We start from the raw sequence: 16,117 nt of genomic DNA on the forward strand, positions 1-16,117 counted from the left end.
CGGTATCCGAAGACGTTCTCAATGGTCATGTGGTCGGCATGACTAAACGCCGAAGGAACATAGAACACCCCTTCCCACCAAAACTGGTTCCTATTTTTCTACTTGCATTTTTTTACACGTTTTCGAACTGCTAGGTTGGCAGAAGCTGGGACAAGTAACAGGAGCTCACTCCATTACGCGGTACTCGGGATTCGAACCGCTGAATTGCGGACCTTCCTGATCAACAAGCTCAGCATCTTAGCCACTGAGCCACCGCTTTCCCTCATGGTTAAAATAGTGGGTCTTAAAGTTTCCTCTTTATGTAGACTATAAGTAGAGAGGTCAAGAGAGGGATCAGCCTAGAATCCCTACGTGGCCACAAGAAATGACTTAGGATCAGTTCACTTAGTGATAGCTCAAAGTTACAACCTACCTGAAAGGTGTCAGGTGTGAAAGGCCAGGTCCCTTGTGAAGGTCCAATTACAGTGATTTATTGCTGAACGGCCTGCATGCAGGCATCTTCCCAACTGACGGTCGGCTCCTCCTTGGTGTTAGATAAGGGGCCATAAAATTCAAGGGATGTTGAACTTGGTCTGCTTGTGGCTACGTAGCGATTCTAGGCCGATTCCTCTCTTGACTCCTTCCTCTGGGAAGTTGGACTGAGTCTGCTTGTGGCTATTTAGAGATTCTAGGCCAATTCCTCTCTTGACTCCACCCTCAAGGAAGTTGGACTAGGTCTGCTTGTGGCTACGTAGGGATTCTAGGCTGATTCCTCTCTTGACTCCTTCCTCTGGGAAGTTGGACTGAGTCTGCTTGTGGCTATTTAGAGATTCTAGGCAGATTCCTCTCTTGACTCCGCCCTCAGGTTTTTGCCAGTCCTTTTCCTACACATCTCCTTTCTCTGATTCTCCCTCCCCCTCTCATCTCATCAGGTGTGAAAGACGAGGTCCACAAGGGAAGTTTTAATTCAATTGATTTATTGCTAAAAGCCTACTCACAGGAATCTTCTCAACTAACGGTCGGCACCTACTAAGAGTTATCTAAGTGTCAACAGCACTCAAGGGATTTCCTTTGCTCGCAGCTACTTCCTCTCTCAGCTGATGCCTCAAACCTTGACCCATCCCGCTAACCACGTCGATTGCTGAGGTCTCCCCCCGTGCCTCACCTCTTCCAGGCTGAGAAGTGAGTTGGGAACTTGAGCTTTCGCCTCTTTTAACGTCCTGCGTGTCTGTTTCTCCAGGAGGAAGGCAGCAGTGGCCAAGCAGAACTACCGCTGTGCTGGCTGTGGGATCCGGACCGATTTTGGTGAGTCCTTCCTTGACTTGGATGAGTTCTGAAGCCCCAATGTTGGCCTAGAGCAGGGGTGTCCAGTTGGATTTCTGGGAGGCCCCGATCGGCATTGTGGTTGGGAGATTAAAAACCCAATTATTAAATCCTCACAACACAGAGACGGGTCTGGTTCAAAATTCAAAACAGGTTTATTTACAGAAAATTAAAGAGTGTTTGGAAAGGCGGTCAAGTTTCCTCCCAAAGGGATCGAGCAAAGAGTAGTATCCAAACAATACTTTTTATACATTCTACTCCTAAGAAACTCTCCTCCTCCTGCTCATTTATTTACGTCATTTATTTTGTCATCCCATACCTTAAAGCAGGGGTGTCCACACCTGGACACCGCTGCCCTAAAGGGTCAACTTGACCATTTCTTGAGGGGCCCCTATCTCTTTCTGGTACCTTTCGTCTGAGCAGATGGCTTCCTATCTAACTTGTACGTAGGCTTGGAATAACAAAGGTTATCTTGTGCCTGTTTACTGGACACAATTTGTGGTAACCTATTGCACATTGTAGGCAAGAATATAATGGCTTATATGTTTAACATTGCAAAAGAATACAAAAGTAACCTTTTAACGTTTTATAAAAGAATAACTTAAGATCATTTCCTTCATAGTTGCCCTCTGCAGGCTGGCGAGGGGGGGAGACGGTTTGGGTGGCCTCCTGTAGCACCCTGCTGATCAAAATGGGCTGCGGGGCGACCCCTGCACGGCTCATTTTGGCCAGCAGGGTGCTGCAGGAGGCCGTCCATGCCGAAAATGGGCGGTGCACACCCACACCCCCGGCGGCCCCCTATGGTCTGTTTTTGCTAGCAGAGGTCTTGCGGACTGGTCTTTGCAGGCTGGATCTAAGCCCCCTATGGGAGGGATCCACCCCGCAGGCCTTGAGTGTGACACCCCTTGTTCTGACCGAGGTTTCCCGAGAGCCTGAAGCAGACTCCTCGTCCCGACAAAAAACCCTTTTGTTAATTTATTGTAAATTCTGCTCATCCACATCCAGCAAAGTCTTTCAAGGGAGGATTTACAGTCACAGACCTTATCTGGCTTGGAGAGCTGCCAGGCTGATCTCTGCAGAACTTGGCAAGGAGCCTCGGACAGTCACGAACCAATGAAGCGAACTAATGGTCTCCTGCAAACTCCACTCCCCTTTTGCCCCTCTTTTATTTCCTCTGGGAGGGGCCATTCATCGTCCCGCCACTTATGACTATTGCAGCATCCCTGTGGTCACATGATCGAAATTCAGAAGCTTGGTAGCTGACATATTTACGACGGTTGCAGTGTCCCGGGATCATGTGATCCCTTTTTTGCCACCTTCTAACAAGCAGAGTCAACGGGGAAGCCAGATTCATTTAACAACCTGGTTACTAATTTAAGACCTGCAGCGATTCACTTAACAAATGTGGCGAGAATAGTCATAACATGGGGCAAAACTCACTTAACCAACTTAGCAACACAGATTCTGGGCTCAAGTGTGGTCATACGTTGAGGACTACCTGTATAGCAATCCGTGCAGGTGAAAAGCCACTAGCCCTACCTGAACAAGGTACCTATGTGCTGTGAATTCACAGATGGCTCTTCAAAACTGTTTCCAAATTAGAGCTTTTCAAAGCTGTGGTAACTTCAGACAGTGAATGAACGGTCGTAAATTGAGGACTACATGTAAAAATGGAGTCGCACCTAGGCGGGCAGATCCCTTAGTGCCAGAGTGTCAACTCGCAAAGCATCCCTGGCCTGCCCTCGATGGTGGGGAGTGATCTCTACAACCCCGAAATTACTCCATTGGTGAATGTGATTGATGACACACCCTGGGGGGAGGAGGAAAACAGGTCATAATTGGGCCGTAAATTACATGGGATCAGAGCTGGCTTCACTTGGGAACGTGCCAGCATGAAGCGCCTAATAAAGAAACTGGATTTCTTTTGAAGCTTGGCTCGAGGCTCATGATTTAATTAGGGCATCCTTTGGAACCATGACAGCAAGCCAGCTCTGACCCCACGTAATTTAGGGCCCCAATCATGACCCTGGGACAAACCTTGAGAGAGATAAGTCTGGTATATGGATCTGTCTTTGGCTGCTGTGCCGTTACATCGGTTTCCCACCCCCCTTTTCCTATGGCAACTCGAGAGCAGGGCAGGGATGCTTTACGGGTTGACACAGAGCTTTCGTCAAACTCTACCTAGATTCTAGAACATTCTGAGGTTGATCCTCAGTCCCCAACGCTTACCGGAGTCGAAACGCTCTGCCTACAAACCGCTGCTCTCTTAAGTTCCCTTTCTCTCTCCCTTCGTCGGACGGGCCGCCAGATTACATCAAGCGGATGCGCTACTGCGAGTACCTGGGCAAATACTTCTGCCAGTGCTGCCACGAGAACGCCCAGATGGTCATTCCCAGCCGCATCCTTCGCAGGTGGGACTTCGGCAAATACTACGTCAGCAATTTCTCCAAGGACTTGCTGCACAAGATCTGGAACGATCCCCTCTTCAACATGCAGGACGTTAACTCGGCCCTCTACCGGAAGGTCAAGCCTCTCAACCAAGTCAGGGTAAGCAAGCATGTGGGGCTTGGCGCAGGGGTGAAATTTAGCAGGTTCTGACAGGTTCTGAAGAATCGGTAGCGGAAATTTTGAGTAGTTTGGGGAACCGGAAACTATCACCTCTGGCTGGTCGCAGTATCCTTCCCCTGGAGTGGGGAGGAAATGGAGATTTTGCAGTATCCTTTCCCCAGGAGTGGGGAGGAATATCTCAGGGGCTGCCCCAAAAAAGAGGGAGTCAAACTATTCTCCAAGGCACCTGAGGGCAGAACAAGAAGCAATGGGTGGAAATTAATCAAGGAGAGAAGCAACTTAGAACTGAGGAGAAATTTCCTGACAGTTAGAACAATTAATCAGTGGAACAGAAGTTGCCTCCAGAAGTTGTGAATGATCCAACATTGGAGGTTTTTAAGAAGAGATTGGAGAGCTATTTGCCTGGAATGGTATAAGGTTTCCTACCTAGGCGGGGGGGTTGGACTAGAAGACCTCCAAGATCCCTTCCAACTCTGCTATTGTATTGTATGTCTAGTTTAATGAAAAGAAGGGCTAGAGGAGACATGATAGCAGTCTTCCAATATCTCAGGGGTTGCCACAAAGAAAAGAGAGTCAAACTATTCTCCAAAGCATATGAGGGTAGAACAAGAAGCAATGGGTGGAAACTAATCCAGGAGAGAAGCAACTTAGAACTGAGGAGAATTTTTCTGACAGTGAGAACAATGAATCAGTGGAACAGAAGTTGCCTCCAGAAGTTGTAAAAGCTCCAACACTGGAAGTCTTTAAGAAGATGTTGGATAGCCATTTGTCTGAAACGGTATAAGGTTTCCTGCCTAGGCAAGGGGTTGGACTAGAAGACCTCTAAGGTCCCTTCCAACTCTTGTTACCCTGAATTCATGCTCTTCTTGGTCTCTTCCAGCTTTTAAGAATCCAGCTGTACCACATGAAGAACATGTTCAAGACATGTCGCCTAGCTAAAGGGTAAGGATTCCAAAAAACACGTTTTCGGAGAGTCCCCGTCGTTATCGTAGAGCGAGAGCGAGCGGTGAGCAGCAGGGAGTTGGTGCCACAACCGATGGCACAATTGACCCGAGTGTGTGGCTTGGTTGTTTTCTCGCAGACGTGAGAAAGCTGTGAGGAAAGGCAGATTCCACACTCAGGAGTGTTGTGGAATGGGAAATGATGTAATCTCCTCATACAGATTTACGACCCAGTTGTATCTGGACGATATTATCACAAGCTCTCTCTCTATAGCTGTGATGGGGAACCTCCGGCACGCGTGTTAGAGGTGGCACGCAGAGCCCTCTCTTCTCTTCTGGTTTCCAGAGCACACATGCATGCCCGCCAGCTGGTCTTCGCGGGTGCCGGAGCACCAGAAAACGGCTGGGAAACGGGCCAGAAAACAGCCAAAAACAGGTCATTTTGGGGCCATTTTCAACCATTTTCATTTTTGGCGCAAAAATGGCCTGAAAACACCCCAAAACAGCCAAAAACCAGGCATGAGCTGGCATGTCAGCCAGCTGGTGTTCAGGTTTCCAGCACTCTGGCCACACCCACACCCATGCACTGACGTTCCCATTTGGGCACTCGGAGCCGAAAAGATTCGCCATCACTGATCTATAGTTTTCTTTCTGATAGAAGAGAATATTTGTAGCGCAGGGTTGAACTGAGGGATCCTTGGTGCTCTCTGAGCTTGGTGGTTTTCCTGAAGATGTTTTATTATCCAACTCGGTAATATCATCAGTGTTAGGAAGGAATGGGGTTTGTGGAGGAGGAGGAGGAGGACTGGATATTTTGGTGCTCTCTGAGCTTGGTAGTTTTCTTGCAAATGTTTCATTACCCAACTAAGTAACATCATCAGTGCTAGAAGGGAGAGGGATTATATTGTATACTACCTGATAATTGGGTGTGTGCCCGGGTATTTATTTATGCTAATCCTGTATTAGACAGGAGAAGGAATGAATTATATCTATATTGTCAAGTCAAAGTAATGCTGGAACACACACACACACATCCAAAATGCACACTATCACTGTCAAAAGTACTGTGATTTGACACTATAGATATAATTCATTCCTTTTCATTTCAGCGGCCCAGGCGGTCCAGAGTTATGCTGGAACACAGACACACAGACACACACAGACACACACACATATTCCAAGGGGTGTTAGGGGTGTCTTACCCCCACAGTATTTGTTTCCAGAGAGTAAGTGTACCAATGTATCTGTGTACCAAGTTTGGTTGAAATTTTTCAGCGGCCCAGGCGTTCCAGAGTTATGCTGGAACACACGCACGCAAACACACACACACCAAGGGGCGTTAGGCGTGTCTTACGTCCACAGTATTTGTTTCCAGAGAGTAAATCATCTGTGTACCAAGTTTGGTTGAAATTGCTTGAGGCATTCCAGAGTTATGTTGGAACATACACACAGAGACATTTAGATAGATAGATGATAGATAGATAGATAGATAGATAGATAGATGATAGATAGATAGATAGATAGATAGATAGATAGATAGATAGATAGATAGATAGATAATAGATTGATTTAGTATTAGTATTTTAGTATTTTATTGGTCTTGTATGCCACCCACTCCCGAAGGACTCTGGGCGGCTTACAATAACAGGGGAAGGGGATAAATAGACAAATAGACAAAACAACAATTTAAGATACAGAACATTCATAGTTACCATGGGGCTGGCTATTTCAACAGCCCCCCAGCCTGCCGGAGCAGCCAAGACTTAACGGCTTTGCGGAAGGCCGGGAGGGTAGTAAGGGTCCGGATCTCCACGGGGAGCTCGTTCCAGAGGGCTGGAGCTGCAACAGAGAAGGCTCTCCCCCGGGAAGTCGCCAGCCGACATTGGCTGGCAGATGGGATCCGGAGGAGGCCTAGTCTGTGCGATCTGATCGGTCTTTGGGAGGTACTTGGCAGGAGGCGGGTTAGATAGATAGATAGATAGATAGATAGATAGGTGGGTGGGTGGGTGGGTGGGTGGGTGGGTAGGTAGATAGATAGATAGATAGATAGATAGATGATAGATAGATAGATAGATAGATAGATAGATAGATAGATAGATAGATAGATAGATAGATGATAGATAGATAGATAGATAGATAAAGTTTAACAAAGAGCAAACCCCACCTTCCTTCTAGCCTTGATGATGTTACCTAGTTGGGTGATGTAACGTCCACAAGAAAACAAGCCAACTCAAGAGACCTCTCTGGACCCTACAGTCGCAACATTTAAAAATGAGATTATCGGACGCAAGTCAGGTTAGTCTTTGACAATCCAAAATGTGGAGTTTGGTCTTGAGAAGGAGAGGCATCGTTGTCCTGTTGCTGAACACATGGCTGCTCTTTCCCCCTCCAGACTTCTGGACGCCTTCGACGCAGTGCCCGGCCACCTGACTGAAGACCTTCACCTTTATTCCTTAAACGACCTAAGCGCCATCAAGAAGGGGGAGCTTGTCCCCCGCTTGACCGAGCTCCTCCGGGTGGGAGAGCTGCACGTTGAGAAATGCATGGTGAGTGCGTGGAGCCCATTTCTTTTCTTCCTTCTAATCCCACTCTATAAAGCCTTAATAAGGCCACACCTGGAATCCTGGATCCAGTTTTGATCACCACACAATAAAACAGAAGTTGAGACTCTGGAAAGAGGGCAGAGAAGATGAGTCTAAAACACAATGAACGGTTGCACTGGAACTGGAAATGGCTAGTCCAGGGACGAGAAGGACCAGGGGAGATAGGAGAGCATCTTCCAATATTTGAGAGGCTGCCACAGAGAAGAAAGGGCCAAGCTATTTTCCAAAGCACAAGAAAGAAAAGAGAGAGAAAGAACTTCTGTTTAATTTAATTTTAATTTTGATTCCCGCGACCATGCAGATGCTGCAAAGGTCGTAACTCTTAAAAAACGGTCCTTACGTCACTTTTCCCGGTGCCGTTGTAACTTTGAGCGGTCTCTGAAGTACAAGTCGGAAGACCAGCTTGTAAAACGCCAGTCCTGGAGTCTCCCTCTCGAGGGGGGGCTGAGTGAAACCCAAATGGTGGGATTGTTGCGCTAGTGTCAACTGTCCAATTAGTGAACCCAAATTCCCAAAAGTAAAACTTGAATGGACACACCCGATTGGTACCGAAGAAATAAAACCAGCTCTGGTTTCTCCCCCCTGCCCTCCCCCGCGATTGCTCGCCTAGCCGAGGTGGCGCAGTGGTTTAATGCAGCACTGCAGGCTACTTCAGCTGTCTGCAGTTCTGCAGTTCGGCTGTTCAAATCTCACCGGTTCAGGGTTGACTCAGCCTTCCATCCTTCCGAGGTGGGTAAAATGAGGACCTGGATTGTTGTTGGGGGCAATATGCTGACTCTGTAAACCGCTTAGAGAGGGCTGAAAGCCCTATGAAGCGGTATATAAGTCTAACTGCTATTGCTATTGCTAGTTAAATCATAACTTCCCCATCTCTCCATTCCTGGTTGATCACATTGTCCAATTGTGAGGTGTCTGTTTGATATGGGAACAGGCCATCTCTGTCACCAGCACCTGCAAAGGCGACCTTGATGGTTTCCAGGCTCTCAACAATCTTAACATACATTCTCGGCATTTCATTTGCCCCTTTCCCTCCTCTCGGTTCACTGGCAAGTTGAGACACGTTAAAATTTTGAATGAAGCAAAGCGGTTCAATCTTGACAGTCAATGTTTTTTTTTTTTATCTCCTCGCCCAGCTGTGCCAGGCGAAGGGTTTCATCTGCGAATTCTGCCAGAACGAGGACGACATCCTATTTCCTTTTGAGCTGAACAAGTGCAAGACATGTGAAGGTGAGCCATCACACGGGAGAGCTAATCCCCTAACAACTTTTACATTTAAGTTGTAAATTCATTTGGGGAGCAAAATGCCATCACCAAAATTGTGACTACGGGCGTCGGAAAACAAACTTATCTAACAAAATAAGGACCAAGTGTCAAAATGAAACCTATAATGGAGATTTCGGCTGCGACAAAATGAATATAAAGAAAGAGCCGAGGTGGCGCAGTGGTTAGGGTGCAGTACTGCAGGCCACTTCAGCTGACTGTGATCTGCAGTTCAGCGGTTCAAATCTTACCGGCTCAAGGTCGACTCAGCCTTCCATCCTTTCGAGGTGGGTGAAATGAGGACCCAGACTGTGGGGGTAAGTTGCTGACTCAATTTGCTAAAAAATTTGTAAACCGCTTAGAGAGGGCTGAAAGCCCTATTAAGCGGTATAGAAGTCTAATAAATAAATAAAATAAATAAAATATAAACAATTCTATTTACAGGATCCAATCTGGGTCGGTCACTCTCTGAGCCCATCTCCAGTACGAGTCCAAAAGCTCGAAAAAGCCTCTGGTCCTGGTGTTCCGACCCAGATTAGATCCTGCAACATTATCCCTGGCACTGGGGAAATTCACATTTACTACCGGTTCTGTGGGCGTGGCAGGGGAAGGATACTGCAAAATCCCCATTCCCAGCCAGAGGTGATATTTGCCAGTTCTGCGAAGTACTCAGAATTGCCGCTACCGGTTCTCCAGAACCTGCTGGATTCCACCCCTGATCCCGGGATACATATATTCGTCTTTATTTGTGAATTATATTTACCACTTAAGATATCCATTTGTTAAGTGGTCTAGTGGGGAAGACATTCTCCTCCCACTCGAAAGGTTGAGAATTCAATCCTAGGTAACTGCAGATGTTTCCTAGGATGCAAAAAAAAAATTCTGCTGTGAACCTCGCATAGGTGTCAGGAAGGGCATCGGACCAGTAAATGCTCAGCTCCATCCTGTCACCACTTCTGCCCAAAATTATTGCAGGGTAGTAAAAGGGAAGTTAAACAGGGAGGTATACATTTGCATTCCTCCTATTAAGATTTCCGATTTTTTATTCTACGTTTTGTATTTTACATCTGTAAAATATGTTGTGAATGTGCCATACGATAAATGCAGACCGGCACCTCGTTCAAACACTTGATTGTTTGAGACCGACGCCCTCCGTGTCTTCTTCGGCTCCTCTTACCGTATTTTTCAGAGTACAAGACACACCTTTTCCCCACTAAAAGAGGGTGAAAATTTGGGTGCGTCTTATACACCGAATGTAGCCCCATCCACCCACCGTCCCCCACTCTTTGGCCTCTGCCTCCCAGCAATTTACCTCCTTGCAACAAATGGGGAAAATGGGGCTTGCGGAGGCTGAAATAGGCTATGGCAATCCCTGCAGCCTGAAACAGCTGATCGTCGGGAGGACCAAGCTGAAAGTGGCCAACTAACAGTCAGGGCTAAATTGGCGCTCGAGAAGAATCAACGGAATTCAAGAAAGGGTTGAACTTAAACCATTTGTGGGAATGTAACAATTCTAGGCTGATTCCTCTCTTGACTCCCACCCCAGGTTCTGTCTCTCCTTATCCTACACGGGAACTCCTAGTTCTCCCACAACTCTTGTTATTCTTTGATTCCTCCCTTATTCTGTTGGCAAAGGGGAATCCTCCCCTTGCTAGGGCCAAGCAGGTGATAGGGTCACGTTGGTGGGGTCTTTGGAGGAACGAGTGATAAAATATGCATTGGATATGGAGCCTCCAACAACTGCACATTTGTGAATGCAACAGTCAGATAGCAATAGTACTTACCGTATTTTTCAGAGTATAAGACGCACCTTTTCCCTACTAAAAGGGGGTGAAAATTTGGGTGCGTCTTATACACCGAATGTAGCCCCATCCACCCACCGTCCCCCACCCTTTGGCCTCTTCCTCCCAGCAATTTACCTCCTTGCAGCAAATGGAGAAAATGGGGCTTGCAGAGGCGGCAATAGGCTATGGCAATCCTTGCAGCCTGAAACAGCTGATCGTCGGGAGGACCAAGCTGAAACTGAAAGTGAAAGTGAAACTTGCTGTTTGCTGGAAGGAGGCAAATTGCTGGGAGGCAGAGGCAGATTCCCCTTCCCCTTGTTTTCCTCCCCAAAAGCTAGGTGTGTCTTATACTTTAGAGCGTCTTCTACTCTGAAAAATACGGTAATTTTTTCTTCTTCTTTTTTTTCTCCACTCTTCTCCTGCAGAGTGCCGAGCTTGTTACCACAAGGGCTGCTTCCGGTCGGGACCCTGCCCCAAATGCACCCGCCTGCAAGCTCGGCGGGAGCTCCTGGCCAAACAGAGCCTGGAAGCTGACCTCTCCGACTACGAGCCGGACGAGGACACGGTGGGGGCAGCCACGTGACAGCCGAGAAGCTGCAAGTCGCCGCACCTCCAAAGACTGCACTGACCCGGCGGCGAAGCCGGCCGCTCTCCGGCACTCCGAAGCCCCAGCAACGGAAGGCCTTCGCAGCTTTGGGCCTTTGAAGCGAAGTTTCTCTCCTTCCGCTGGACTCAAGCGAACAGGTTCGGCTCTTGCGGACAACAGATGCACGACGAATGTTCCTTTCTGCGGAAAAGCGGAGGAGATGGCTCAGCGTGCGTCCCACAAGCTCCATCCATGGGGAGAAGCCAAGGAAGGGCTTTCCGGAGGCGGAGTTCCCCGACAGGATCCAGGCACGCTCGTGAAAGGGAAAATCAACCGTCCTTTCTTGTTTGACTTACCGCAGAGGTCCCCAAACTTGACAACTTTTAAGACTAGTGGACTTCAACTCCCACAATTCTCCAGCCAGCTCTGCTGGCTGGAGAATTCTAGGAGTTGAAGTCCACTAGTCTTAAAAGTTGCCAAGTTTGGGGACCTCTAACTTACCGTATCGGTTGCTGTGTGCCGTATAAGGCCATTGTGCTGTTGTTATTATTATTATTTTTGTCTTTTTAATTTTCCTTTGCACCATCCCGATCCTCGCCTCCAATTCTCTTATTTTCCTTTGCTAAATCCTCACCCCTCTTTCTCCCGAGGAGCCAGAAAGAGAGCAAGAAGTTTTTAAAAAAACCTCATCCTTTTAAATCTCGGGAGAATGTTAGTGGGGAAACGGGAGTCGGATAACCAGAATGGCACACCCGGATTGGAGAGGGGGAGAGTGCTGAGAAGACCACAGTCCCTTCCCGGCTCCTTAAAAGGATCCGTGGACGAGAACACACATGCAGAGGCATACGCACAAACTCACACTTTTCTCCCTGTTCATCTGAAAAGCCTCTCTCGTAACTTGAATGATGTCGGTCGACTCGCAAACTGGACGATATTCCAGCGAGGGGGAAAATTGGTATATTTTTTCCCCCTAAACATAAAAATCTCCCCACTCACTTCAGCTGTTTCAGGCTGCAGTGCCTCCCCTAAGCCATCGTGGGCCCTAGATCAGGGGGTATTGGAGTACCCCACGGCTGGAGGAAGGGGGCCAAGATCAGAGGCCTGTTGTAAGTGGCTCCTGGCGGCAGAGAGGGAGGGAGTTCCGGATAACGGGTAAAGGTGTCTTGAGTTCTAATGCTGCTCTCTACCTCCCCTGATAGTTGTGGTTTGGAGATTGGCCAAAGTAGGTTAGGAAGTGGGATGTGGAGGAAGTTGTCCATTGCTTGAAGGTTTCTGGCTGGCCAGGTGAGAATTCTGGCAGGTTGCACAGCCGTCCGTAAGTGACTCTGTAGAGACTCTGTCAAAGCTGGGAAACCATAGTTATAATCGACACTCGAGGGGCGAATTTTAAGAAGGCTGCAGATCGCGAATGAAGATGATCTCCTGCCCCGATGGATGAGCCTTCTGCAAGGGGCACAGTTTTATTTGACTTTTAAAGTCGCTAGTCCACAGGACTCTTCCCTAAGCTGCAGAGTTTTTGGAGTAGCTCTGCTTTCCCCTTCCCTCAAAACACAGTTTTTCAACCTCTGCCCCTTGGAAGATGGGTGGGCTTCAACTCCCAGAATTCTCATGGCTGGCTGAGGAATTCTGGGAGTTGGACATCCACAAGTCTTTTAAAAGTTTCCAAGTTTTGGAGTCCCCTGTTTTAAAAGTGAAAGGCAGTCAGGAAAGGCCTGAAAATTTATTTATTTTTTTAAAAAGACCCGAAAAATAATAATTGCACCATTTTTTAAAATAAAAATCACAACACGGATGGATCTAAACATCCCTGCTTCAGCAAGGCGCTGCTTAAAGGAAAAAAAAAACATTTTCTTTATCCCAGGATCGCAGGTTTTACCTGCTGCTTTCTTCTGAGGCTTAAGGCCCCCTTTCCCCCAAGCTCCTGTTCGATCCTAGGTATCTTTAAAAAACAAACAAAACAGGAAAGCAACCCAAATTCCAGGGGGAAAAAAATACTAGATCTGTTAAGCAATATCAAAAATCGAGATAGTTTTTATGACTTGGCTCCCAGATGGGCAGATGTAACGTGCCAACCGGACTATCTGAGCAGTATTGGCACAGGGGGGGGGGAAATGAAAATTAATTTTATCAGTAGTGGAAGGTGGCAGACACTCTTAACCTTTACAGCACAGAGAACTTCTAGAGATCCGTTTCCTTGGGAGTCTACTGATAAGGTGGCCTTCTGTATAGAAAGGGTCTCCAACCTTGGCAATTTTAAGCCTGGAGGACTTCAATTCCCAGAATTCACCAGCCAGCTTTGCTGGCTGGGGAATTCTGGGAGTTGAAGTCCTCCAGGCTTAAAGCTTTGCTGGCTGCGGAATTCTGGGAGTTGAAGTCCACCAGGCTTAAAGCTTTGCTGGCTGCAGAATTCTGGGAGTTGAAATCCTCCAGGCGTAAAGTTGCCAAGGTTGGAGACCCCCTGCTCTACAGGGCTGCCGAGAGAACATTCTGGAACAGGGCTTGAAGACGGGTGGACTTCAACTCCCAGAACTCCCCAGCCAAACTCCCAATTCTGAGAGTACGAAGGCCACCCATCTCCAAGCGGCTGCGGTCGAGAAACGGTCTTCTCGAACCCAGAAGAGACGGTGATCCAAAATTGAACGATAAATTGAAACTCCGGGCACTTGATTCCTTCTTCGCTCAGCATCCATTCTGGTGAAACTCCCCCCCCCCCACTTCACCGCCCCATATCAAATGAATTAAACTTCCAACTAAATCAAATGAACTAAACTTCCAACTAAATGCACAATGTCTTCCTGAAAATGTCTTCTTAGCTTCGTGGCCCAAGCGATGCAGAAACACCAATTTAACACCCACCACCTCAAACTCGTTAATCCGAAGCACTTTTAACCGAGGGAGTCCTGATCTCACCCCGATAATTACATTTATATTAAGTATATTTAGATTTACACTGACCCTGTCCATCTCCTTTAAAAAACCTGGCTCCCAACACACCTCTATTTAACGCAATTGGGGGGGGGGGATCACAAATGCACACGGTGTTATTTTTCTTTGTTGAGCAGGTTGCTTCCACTGTGTTGCTTCAAGCAAATCTTTGAAGATTTTGGAGAGCGGACTCCAGAACGTTTATTTCTCTTTTGCTAGCAAAAGCTAATTTTCTAAAAGCACTGATTCCGTTTTACAAAAACCAGCAAGGGTTCACTTTAGAAATACCAGGAAGTACCAAAAAATGATGCACCAAAGTGGGATTTCGGATGCTTCAACGGTGCTCAGAATGGCTGGAGCTGTTGATTGTAATACCCGTTTGGCAAAAAAATATATAATAATAATCAGTTTCTTATCTGTGTTGACTAAAATGTTCTTTGTAAAAAAAAGAAAAAAGAACACACTAATTGAACCTGGAAATCCATCCATTATTCCAGACAAGTGTAACCATGGAAATGTCACCTGTGATAAAACAATAATAATAATAATAATAAGCAGCCTTTGTCTCTGGTATGTTTATGCTTGGTGGAGTGTTTCACAACTGAAATATTTTATTTAAAACAATACAATAAATTCGCGGAAAATGCTGTACGGGATGGTAACTGTCAAGGTCAAGATCTTGTGGGATTTCCGTATACAAACGGACAAAATACTGGCGCATAATACACCAGACAACACACTGGTTGAGAAAAATAAGGTCACAATCATAGACATCGCAATACCAGGTGATAGCAGGGTAGCTGAGAAGGAACATGAAAAAATCGCAAGATACCAGGACTTAAAAATCGAAATTCAACGATTATGGCACAAACCAGCAGTGGTAATTCCAGTGGTAATCGACACACTGGGTGCTATTCCCAAAGCACTGGAATTACATTTAAAACAGTTAAAAATTGACAAAATCACCATCAGTCAAATGCAAAAAGCCGCACTGCTTGGATCCGCACGCACATTACGAAAATACGTTACGACGTCCTAGGCCCCTGGGTGGGGCCCGACTAGTAACCAATGCCAAATCCGGGGAAACAACTGGCCGCTGTGATACAATTGTATAATAATAATAATAATAAGCAGCCTTTGTCTCTGGTATGTTTATGCTTGGTGGAGTGTTTCACAACTGAAATATTTTATTTAAAACAATACAATAAATTCGCGGAAAATGCTGTACGGGATGGTAACTGCACCAGGGCCCCCCAAAATTATTACAGGTAGTCCTCGATTTACAACAGTTGTTTAGTGACAGCTCGAAGTTACAACAGCACTGTAAAAAGTGACTGACCACCGTTTCCCCCACTGGTGACCATCGTGGCATCTCCGTGGTCATAGGATCAAAATTCAGGCGCTTGGCAACTGGTTCATATTTATGACGGTCGCAGTGTCACGTCATCCTCTTTTGGGACCTTCCGACCAAGTCAAAGGGGAAGCCAGATTCACTTAACAACCGTGTTACTAATTTAACTGCTGTAGTGATTCACTTAACAAATGTGGCGAGAAAAGTTGTAAAATGGGACAAAATTTACTTAACAAATTTTTTCGCTTAGCAACATAAATTCTGGACTCAACTGTGGTCGTAAGTTGAGGGCTACATATTCAGTCATTTCTTCTCTGCCTCGCACCCCCTGTTGATGGAGCAGTTTCCCCAAGAAAGATTATATCCAGTAAATGGATAGAAGAGAATATTTGTAGCTCAGGATTGAACCGTGGAGTCCTTGATGTTGGGTGGTTTTCTTGCAGGCGATTCATGACCCAACTATCTAACGTCATCAGAACTAGGAGGGAGTGGAGTATGCAGGGAGAGAGGGAGGGAGAGGAAGAAGAAGAGTGGGGGCTGTGGGGTCCTTGGCGCTCTCTGAGCTCAGTTGTTTGCTTGCAGACGTTTTATTACCAATCTAGGTAACATCATCAGTGTTAGGAGTTTGTGGAGAGGAGCAAGACGAGGAGGACTGTGGAGTCCCTGGTGCTCTCTGATCTCACAATCTTTCATGCCTAAGGTGGAACTCAGACTCACCATCTCCCAGTGATAGGCTGAACATCTAGAACTCACTGTCTCCCGGTGATTGGCCGAAAATCTAGAACTCACTGTCTCCT

General features: G+C 46.8%; 1 protein-coding gene across 2 annotated transcripts in view; it reads left to right on the forward strand.

Moving 5' to 3' along the window:
- The window catches only part of RUBCN (rubicon autophagy regulator), a 66,460-nt gene extending 55,100 nt beyond the window's left edge, over nucleotides 1-11,360 (forward strand). For both annotated transcript variants that reach the window (XM_032225417.1, XM_032225418.1), the window contains exons 16-21: nucleotides 1,220-1,284; nucleotides 3,611-3,849; nucleotides 4,751-4,812; nucleotides 7,204-7,357; nucleotides 8,548-8,641; nucleotides 10,884-11,360. In XM_032225417.1, the coding sequence (XP_032081308.1) occupies nucleotides 1,220-1,284; nucleotides 3,611-3,849; nucleotides 4,751-4,812; nucleotides 7,204-7,357; nucleotides 8,548-8,641; nucleotides 10,884-11,041 (772 nt within the window). In that variant the 3' untranslated portion in view covers nucleotides 11,042-11,360. The remainder of the gene's footprint in view (nucleotides 1-1,219; nucleotides 1,285-3,610; nucleotides 3,850-4,750; nucleotides 4,813-7,203; nucleotides 7,358-8,547; nucleotides 8,642-10,883) is intronic.
- The last annotated feature ends 4,757 nt before the right edge of the window (nucleotides 11,361-16,117 follow it).

The sequence above is a fragment of the Thamnophis elegans genome, chromosome 10 (assembly GCF_009769535.1).
Source record: "Thamnophis elegans isolate rThaEle1 chromosome 10, rThaEle1.pri, whole genome shotgun sequence".
NCBI lineage: Eukaryota > Metazoa > Chordata > Lepidosauria > Squamata > Colubridae > Thamnophis > Thamnophis elegans.